Source organism: Triticum urartu, chromosome 7 (genome assembly GCF_003073215.2).
Source record: "Triticum urartu cultivar G1812 chromosome 7, Tu2.1, whole genome shotgun sequence".
In the NCBI taxonomy this organism is placed as follows: domain Eukaryota; kingdom Viridiplantae; phylum Streptophyta; class Magnoliopsida; order Poales; family Poaceae; genus Triticum; species Triticum urartu.
The window spans coordinates 128,358,893-128,368,871 of NC_053028.1; the positions used below are offsets into that span (position 1 = coordinate 128,358,893).

Genomic DNA, 9,979 nt, shown 5'->3' on the forward strand with positions numbered 1-9,979 from the left:
CCTCGTCAATCTCTTGAAATGTGGCTTTCTTTCTCCGTCTGTAGGAGACGGTACTGCAAGCGCTCACGACGGATGTCGCGGGCGCAGTGGTAGGATAGGAGCAGAGCCTCCTGCTCGTCCATGTCTACAGCTGTCATGATGCCCGTGGCGGTGGCGAGTTGCTCCTCCATGTGCTTGTGCTCGCGGAAAAGGTGAAGGTTGTAGGCCTGGTAGATCTGTGCTACTGAACGTGGCCTCCCATCCTTCCAACACCACATCGGTGTAGTGAGCCCGCACCTCGCCCATGGCGATGTCTACATGGGATGACGAGGATGGTGGCACCGGATCATCCGCAATGCTGGCCATTGGAGAGCTCGTCCGCCTGTCAGCCGCAGTGGCGGCTATCTCCTTCTTTAATTCAAACGAGAGGTTGTCCCGCATGCAGGCCTTCGGAGCTCGAGGAGGCCACGTCGGGTGTGGTACCGAGAGGAGGCAGGGAGCGGAGGAGGTTGGATGCCGCTGTTGTTGGCCCGAGCGTTTAAATAACAGGCGGATGGCAGACCTGGTGGCGATGTGGTTAATAGTGATCGGCAGACAGATGGACGGGCGGCGTTGGAGTAGGTTTCTCGGCTACCGAACATGATTAACGAAGGGAGGCAGACGAACGGTTTATCATTTGAATGCGGAGAAGGCGCGTGCACCAGGATGCGGTGCAAACGACGCTCTCGGCTGGCACGCCGCTTTAATGCTGGCTCCAGTGAGAGATCGTGTCCGCTCTGGTCCGAATGCGGCGTTGACGCTTCAGACGGGAAAGGGCACGAGTGGGGAAAGGGTTTTGGGTAGGGTTAGTTTGTCGGAGGCATGTGTGGTAGCACTCAAAAAAAGTGAGGGCCAACTTGGGCATTTCCTATTTAGCGCTGCAGGCGCCCGTTTGTGTGCATTTCGCAAACTGGCGCCTGCAGCGCTCCGTGCTGGGCCGGCCCATGTAGGGGTGCCTGAGTTTTTTCTTCTATGTTTTTAGTTTAGATATATCCATTTCTGATGAACGTAATTCCAAACGGAGGGAGTAATGGACTACGTTGCTACTCGAACCTCATACCTCACCCGTGGCTACATGCTTCTGTTACCACCCCAACATGCAGCCGATTCTGAAAATTTACGAACTTTCCTCTCTTTTATTCACTCTTTTTCTTTTTTTCCTTTTTCCTTTTTTGTATTCTGTTTTTTTCCTTTTTGTACGACCAGGTTCCCCCTGCACCCCTTTGAATTCGATGAACTATTTTGAAATTCTATGAATTTTTTCAAATTTGATTAACCTTTTTTCAATTTTCATGAACTTTTTTTTTCAAAATCAACAAACTATTTTTCAAAATTGATGAACTTTTTTTCAATTTCGATGAACTATTTTCAAATCAATGAACTTTTTCAAAATCAACGAACTTCTTTCAAAACCATTGAACTATTTTTTTTCAAATTTGATGAACTTTTTTATTCAAAGTCGATGAACTTTTTAAAGTTGGTGAACTTTTTGTTCAATATGGGTGAACTATTTTCAATATGGGTGAACTTTTTCCAAAATTGTGAACTTTGTTTTTGAATTTTCATGAACTTCATCCTAAATTTTGCGAACTTTTTTCAAATATTTGAAGTTTTCTCAAATTCATGATATTTTTTCAGTTTTTACGAACCTTTTCAATTTTATGAACTTTCTTTGAAATTCACTTTTTCATATTGTCCATTCATTTCCTTTTTCTTTTCATTTTATCATAAAATAATAAGTATAACAGTCTGGGTATATACTAAAGACTTTTTGTCCCCAAAATAAACATCATACTAAGGTCGGCGTAGTGGCTGTGTTCGAATGCTACTGCGGTGGCGGTCAGAGATCGAATCCTGACTCTGCTGCATTTTATGCGATCTTTTTTTTTGAGAAAATTTTGCGATCTATAAACCTCGCTGTGCCTGGCTGCGTTTCCTGGCCCGGCCCAGTTCGGGTCCGTGCAGGCGCCAGCGACGCGAACCGGCGCCTACAGCGCTATATAGGAGCTCCCGCCAACCTGGGCCGGTGGCCCGCCCAGCGCTGGAGAAAGAGAAATTATACCTAGGCCCAGCCCACACTCTGACCACTGCGCACAGCAGCAGACAGCACGCAGCACGCAGCAGCCCATAGCCCAAGCTCACGGCACGCACGCAGCGCTCAGCCGCCACCGGGCACCGTCGCAACAGCCGCCGTCCGCCGCGGTGCCGCCCACCGGCCGCCGGCACGCGCATCAGCCGCCTCCCACACAGCAGCGCGGCGACTCGGCGAGCCGGCCGAAGCCGACCCACGACGGCACGACCCTACCGGCACACAGCAGCGGCGAGCCAGCGACCCAGATCCCGCAGCATCTTCACATAACTGCACTTCGGCGGTGCCCCTTGGGGATTTTGTTGCCGGGCGATGTCGGCGACGCCGCTGCCCCCACCGCCGCCGGCCGACGGCCCGGCGGCGCTCCCGCCCCCGCCGGGGACGGACATGACGGGGATCTGCTTCCGCGACCAGCTGTGGCTCAACACCTACCCGCTGGATCGCAACCTCGTCTTCGACTACTTCGCCCTCTCCCCCTTCTACGACATCACCTGCAACAACGAGTCCCTCCGCTCGCGCCAAATCCACCCCCTCGACATGTCCCAGCTCACGTAAAACCCTAGCTCCCCCTCCCCGCTCCTCCTCTCTCGCTGCCCAATTCGCCGGTAGCGAGGGTCACTCATTGCTCCGTTCCTTGTGGTGGTCGCAGGAAGATGACCGGGCTGGAGTACGTGCTGAGCGAAGTGATGGAGCCGCACCTGTTCGTGATGCGCAAGCAGAAGAGGACGAACGCCGAGAAGTCTGACGCCTTGCTCGCCTACTACATCCTCGACGGCTCCATCTACCAGGCGCCCCTGCTTGGCAGCGTTTTCGCCTCCCGCATAGTAAAGCTCCAGAGCCTTTTATTCTTCTTTTTTTTCAGAAATTCTGCAGTGAGGTTCTATAGTTCACTCACTGACAACGATGGCAATGTGGTATATTGTTGAGCTATTTCATTCGCACAATTTTTCTGTGATTTTGCCAATCCGAGTTGCCGAGTGTTAGGTTGATTAATGTTTCCCCTTTTCTGCTCCTGTGGCATTTCAGAGTAGGGCTATGCATCACATATCAAAAGCATTTTCTACGGCATGCTCAAAATTGGAGAAGATTGGTAATGGTATGGTCTTCACATTTTATCCACTTCTTTACCTCTTCTTTTACCCTTTTTCTTACTTGAATAAACATCACTTATGCATGATGTAGTTTTGGCCAGTTATTGTATCGCCTGCAAAATATATACTTGTATTGAGCATCCAGCTGATTTTATGCATTGTAGTTCGTGACTGGAAGAATGAAACTAACAAGCAGTGGTACAATTGGTCAGGATAATGCAGTAATTGCTTCGTCATTAGGTTCACAAAAAAGTATTCATTTTCTAGAGGAGTTGAGATTTATGCCTAGCAGCAAAGTTTCAGAATCAGCAGGTTGACCTAAAAGATGCTAACTCTAAAGTCATCTCTATTTTCTTTTCAGCGGTCCCGAATTTAATTCCTTACTCCTTCGTGAAAGAAAAAAAATTCAAGTTCCTTTTTGGTTTCTTGACAGATTTCCATGGTTAAACTAATTTCAAATAGCCAATTTACCCTTTCTCTCCAAAGATTGCTTACTCTGTTTTGACTGGGCTAGGGGTTCAGATTTTCTGAAGCTCTATTCACTCAGTAATAAAGTTCATTTCTGTTAAGTTCTTCGGTCAAGCTTCAGTTTCTAGCCTTGATTAAACCGCTGTTATTCTCCAAAACCTATCAATTTCTGAAATCTGGTACCAGCAGGATCCATAATTCTGGGGAATCTGGTTTCTATAACATGGTTCGTCAACTGCAGTTAGCACTGATCAGTGTGTGATAGCCGTTTATTATGCTATGGCATGTGCAGCTATAGCTGGTGTGTTTGCAGCCAGCAGTAGGTGGCGGCACAAAGGCAAAAATTTGGGTTAAATGGACAATTCTTATTATTATTATGAATGGAAATGAGATTTTGTGCATAGGTTTTGCAACTTTTAGTTAAATGGTCTTTTGCAACTTTTAGTTAAATGGCCTTTTGCAACTTTTAGTCGTATATTTTGCAAAATTATGAGTTCTGCAGGTAAAAAATTAGATATAGGCAATTTTTTTGTTTTCTAAGAGTAAAGCTCCAAGAATAAAATGGAATACTAGCTAAATACCCGTCGTTGCAACAGGGGCAACTTTATTCTAGTGGTTCAACGTAGGAAATTTTTTATTGGGTTGAGATTGAGATATGCTGTGGGGATGGAATCCATCGGCGAAGGTAAACAAAGATATGATGTGATTGGGATTGTGTACGTATAACTACGTGAGTTGATTTTGTTGTTTGCTTCCAAGAGATTTCTTGCTATTGGCGATTTATTTGATTTCTGTTGATTGTTTTTCACGGGATTTCTTTTCCCTGAAAAAAGGAGGTGGGGGTCAGTTTGAAAAAAAAAACTTAATGAGGGTTATCGCATGGTTTTGAAAAAAAATTGGTGGGAGGGGTGGAAGCGAAACCAACAAACTCCCCTTCAATGTAGTAGAGATAATTCATTATTTTTTGTCGCCGGTTTTCTTATATCTATTTCTCTCTATGTTATTGGAGTTTATATGCTTAACTGTTCAAAGAAATTTGTTTTTGTTTGTAGGTTGGAAGTTACCAGATAAAGTTTGAGTCCATGTGAACGGATACACTGTTTGAAACAAATAAAATTTAGCATTACAGATTGTTGATTGAACTACTACTTATCTCGAATTTTGATAATCTGTAATAATGATAGTTAGCACTTTGGCGTTGTTCATGCAAGATCACCTGCAGGAAATTGGTTCCTTGCCGCTGCTGTACTTCACAACTTACATGTTAATTCTTTTTATGTTACAATTCTTTTTATTTACTGCAAGTTGCGAAACAAAAGTAGCATAACTGGAATTTTTGTTTTGTTATTTACAGCGGAAACAGAGGCTGATGCGGCAGCTTCTGAATCAAAGGCCCAAAAGGAAACAATTGACTTGAAGGAGTTGAAACGAGTGGATCACATCCTCATGTCTTTGCAACGAAAGGTAACATCATTTTTAGATAGCAAAACATCATTTTTAGATAACATGATGGTGGCTGTTACGCAAAAGCAAATTGGGGAGACATACGGTGCACTAGGCACATGAGATGTACTGATGCATATTGTGTGTCCCCAAGAAAGTTGTGTCTGATGCACCTTATGCGAGTTCTGCTGCTGTATCTTACTCCCAAGTGTGTTCATGAACCTCCTTGTCAACCATTTACTAATTACTCTGGACTTTTGACATCTTTCTTGGCAGCTGCCTCCTGCTCCTCCCCCTCCACCCTTTCCGGATGGTTATGTCCCATCAGAACAAGAGAAAGGGCCAGATGATCTGTTGGCCTCGGAGCCATTGCCTCCTGCAATTGACCCCATCATTGATCAAGGGCCAGCAAAAAGACCAAGATTTCAATGAGATTGTGCCGTCAATCAAGTAAAATTAGCAAGATTTCAATGAGATTGTGCCATCAATCAAGTAAAATTACTGGCACGCTAATGGCATGTTGTATTGCAAATGATAAGTAGAGATTTGTAATTCTTGAGCTGGGAAGGTGCAGACCATTTTCTGAATGTACACTTGGACTTGATCCTTTATAGCTATGTAAGGCCAGTTTGTGGTTTTCAAACTCCTGATGAATTGCTGGCCACAGCATTTGCTACATCAAACAGACCCGTATATGATGGTCATCGGCCACTTTACCCACACCCAAAGCTGCTTGAAAATGAGCAGGCTTGTTACATGCTCCGGGCCTATACTGGACACTTTATATAACTAGATAAAACTTGTCTCCAGAAGGAATTTGATGTCCCTGGAAAGCTGACCCAGGGCTCGCATTATCATACGCAGTGAAGGCGAGGGCCTGTTTGAGTACCAGGCTTCTCAATGCCGTGATGGTCTGCAGGCTTCACGGAGGGGCGCGGGCAATTGTTCCATCAGCGTGCAAGGCGTCCGCAGCTTCAAAAACTACGTCGCCATCGGAGGACATTTATTGTACGATGCAAGGAGGTGAAGGCAGTGTGGCGAGTCATGGGAACGGAAGCTGTCAGAATGAAGCTAGAGGCCTATAATTCAGTGGAACCTGTCATGGATCATCTTTGGTCACTGAAGATGGAGGACCGTGTGCAGATTTTGTACTTCTGGTGGGAGTGGTGAAATGAGAGGAACCGCATCAGAAAGAACGAAGGAAGGGTACGGCCAGAGGAGATCGCCACAGCACATATGTGGCCGCCATGGAATATTGGGAAGTTGTCGGGAAACATAAGCAAAATCCACCAAAGGAGAAAGGAAAACGGAGGCCACCTGAAGAAGATGGGCTGAAGTTTAATATTGATGGGGCTCATGTGCCAGGGAGCTTGGAGTCTGCTTGGAGGGTTGTTGCACCAGACCATACCGGGGAGGTATTAGCATGCATGACTGGCAAAGCTGAGCATCCGGAAGTAAAAAATACATCTAGATCCGTAGACCATCTAGCGACGACTACAATCACTAGAGCGAGCCAAAGGCGCGCCGCTGTCATCGCCCCTCCATCATCGGAGTCGGACAAACCTTGTTGTAGCAGACAGTCGGGAAGTCGTCGTGCTAAGGCCCAATAGGACCAGCACACCAGAACAGCAACCGCCGCCGATTAAGAGAATCGTAGATCGGAAGGAGCTAACCTGCAGACATACTGACATAGAAGAACAAAGACCGGATCCAAGCGGATCCATCTAAGACAAACGCCGACCGAATCCCACAAGATCCGTCGGAGATACACCTCCACACGCCCTCTGAAGATGCTAGAAGCACCACCAAGACAGAGGCTAGGTGAGGAGAACTTTATTTCATCTTTAAAAAATCACCCCTGCCTCATCTTCCTGAACATGACACAAACCCTAATAAAACAGAAAAAAAAACACGTAAAAACGGAGCCCTCTCGCCGGCAAGTGCCGGGATCCGCCGCGCCTTCATGGTTCTAAAACCATAGGAGACGAAGCGGACCAACGGCAGCGCCGGCGAGAGGCTAAGGAAACCTAGACGAGTCGCCTGGGACTTCGCCTGGCTGGAGTTGTACTAGGCGATATGCCGAACTCGTTCATGTAAGAAAGCTATGCTTTGACTCTCAAAAAAACTACGTCGCCATCGCTGGGAATGCGCCGCGTCCGTGTTCACTTTAATCACTCCCACCGGTGGACGGACACTTGCACCTCTGTGTTTGCGCAGCTTGGACCTTGGTTTGGGCGTGCGAAATTCTGCAGATTCTGCAGTCAGCCTCCTCACATGAAACTGAAGCTGGTCTACTGTCCAACTTCGTTGTGTTTTTTCTGGTTCCACCGGTACCACATGGGAGCAAACAGCTTGCTACATGCGGCAGCGAGAGGATCGATGGAAATATTAACATTTTCTCGACTAATCTAATATATGAGTATACAGTAAACATGGCAAATACGATATGCATCTCATACTGATACCTAAGCATGTGAGCATGTATCATACATCAAAACATCTATGAACAAACATATATACGACCACACATGAACGAGTAAATAGGGGATGAATGAGTCATGCATACCTTCCAGTTGGCCAGGCCAACACGGCGGCGACAGCGACAGCCTTGGCATCGATTGAGGCCTTCTTCTTGCCGGCTTCGTCGTCAGCCATGGAGTCGATGCAAGGGAAGTAGTGGAAGCAGAGACAAACAGAGGCGGGGACGGATTGGGAGAAGTCGCGTCGAGACTCTCCCCCAAAAACCTTATTACCGTTTTCCCGGGCCGGGTCTCGAATGACAAGGTTCCGGAGGCACCTGCTCTCTCGACCAACCGTGCGCGCGGTCGTCGGGATGGGATCGCTGGAAGCAGCACAAAGAGAGGATCAGTAGATGACGGCTAGAATTGTGCAAGAGGGAGTTAGTGAACTGAACTGAAGGAAATATATCCTAGAGGCAATAATAAAGTTGTTATTTTATATTTCCTTATTAATGATAGAAGTTTTATTATTCATACTAGAATTGTATTGATCGAAAACTTAAATACATGTGTGAATACATAAATAAATACTGCGTCCCTAGTAAGCCTTTACCAGACTAGCTCGTTGATCAAAGATGGTTAAGGTTTTCTAACCATGGACATGTGTTGTCATTTGATAACGTGATCACATCATTAAGAGAATGATGTGATGGACAAGACCCACCCGTTAGCTTAGCATAATGATCGTTCAGTTTATTGTTATTACTTTCTTCATGTCAAATACATATTTCTTCAATTATGAGATTATGCAACTCCCGGATACCGGAGGAATACCGTGTGTGCTATCAAACGTCACAACGTAACTGGGTGATCATAAATATGCTCTACAGGTATCTCCGAAGGTGTTTGTTGAGTTGGCATAGATCGAGATTAGGATTTGTCACTCCGAGTATCGGAGAGGTTTCTCTGAGCCCTCTTGGTAATACACATCATGAAGCCTTGCAAGCAAATGACTAATGAGTTAGTTACAAGATGATGTATTACGGAACGAGTAAAGAGACTTGCCAGTAACGAGATTGAACTAGGTAAGAAGATACCGACGATCGAATCTCGAGCAAGTAACATACCGATGGACAAAGAAAATTATGTATGTTGTTATAAGGTTCGACCGATAAAGATCTTCGTAGAATATGTAGGAGCCAATATGGGCATCCAGGTTCCGCTATTGTCTATTGACCGGAGAGGTGTCTCGGTCATGTCTACATAGTTCTCGAACCTGTAGGGTCCGCACGCTTGACGCTCGTTGACGATATAGTATTATATGAGTTATGTATATTGGTAACCGAATGTTGTTCGGAGTTCCGGATAAGATCGCGGACACGACGAGGAGCTCCGGAATGGTCCGGAGGTAAAGATTGCTATATAGGATGATATGGTTAGGCCAGGGGGTAAGGCCCACAGGGCTTTAAGTCGGTGCAGAAGGAATTTTGCGGAGGCCAGGGGGCCAAATGCCAGAGACCCTGGCGTCTGGCACTGGGCCAGATGCCGAGGTCCATGGCGTCTGGGCCAAACGCCAAGGACTATGGCGTCTGGTCCTGGAAGTCCGAGAAGGACTCTTCCTTGCGGGCAAAACCGACTTTGAGGAGGCTCTTTCTCCAAGTTACGACCTCGAGGCTCAACATATAAATAGAGGGGCAGGGCTAGCACCTGGAACACATCAAGAATCACCAAGCCATGTGCCAGCAACCCCGTTCCCTCTAGTTTATCCTCCGTCATAGTTTTCATCGTGCTTGGCGAAGCCCTGCGGAGATTGTTCTTCACCTACACCGTCACCACGCCGTCGTGCTGCTGGAACTCATCTACTACTTAGTCCCTCTTGCTGGATCAAGAAGGCGAGGACGTCATCGAGCTGAACGTGTGCTGAACACGGAGGTGCCGTATGTTCGGTACTTGATTGGGTCGGATCGTGAAGGTGTACGACTACATCAACCGCATTGATAAACGCTTCCGCTTAGCGATCTTCAAGGGTATGAAGATGCTCTCCCCCTCTCGTAGCTATGCATCTCCATGGATAGATCTTGCATGTGCGTAGAAATTTTTTGTTTTCCATACAACGTTTCCCAACATGAACTAGGTCACTCTACTGGCTAGTGCCTTCTTATATAGGTCGTTGGGTAGACGGGCCTGGGCCACGATCGAGTCTGCGAACAACCCATGGTCCAACGTCTTAGGCGGGGCGCGCGGGTGGCGAAGGAGGAGGAGCACACATGTACACCGCATCTTCCCAAGCTCCCAATGGCATGTGGGAGAGCAGCCTTTATAAAGGGGTCTCACTCTCACTCCACTATCAGTATGGTACTAAACTTCCTATCACTTGTCATGCATCTAAATGGGCCTTAGAGATTAACTAG

The 9,979-nt window shown here is 46.7% G+C and overlaps 1 protein-coding gene across 1 annotated transcript; it reads left to right on the forward strand.

Annotated features, from left to right (window-relative positions):
- Positions 1–2,127: 2,127 nt before the first annotated feature.
- LOC125522218 (mediator of RNA polymerase II transcription subunit 6) lies at positions 2,128–5,756 on the forward strand. The gene is made up of 5 exons (XM_048687306.1): positions 2,128–2,658; positions 2,757–2,931; positions 3,134–3,203; positions 5,021–5,130; positions 5,386–5,756. Exons 1-5 carry the CDS (start codon positions 2,420–2,422, stop codon positions 5,539–5,541), a joined length of 750 nt encoding a protein of 249 aa, XP_048543263.1. The 5' UTR covers positions 2,128–2,419; the 3' UTR covers positions 5,542–5,756.
- Positions 5,757–9,979: the final 4,223 nt, after the last annotated feature.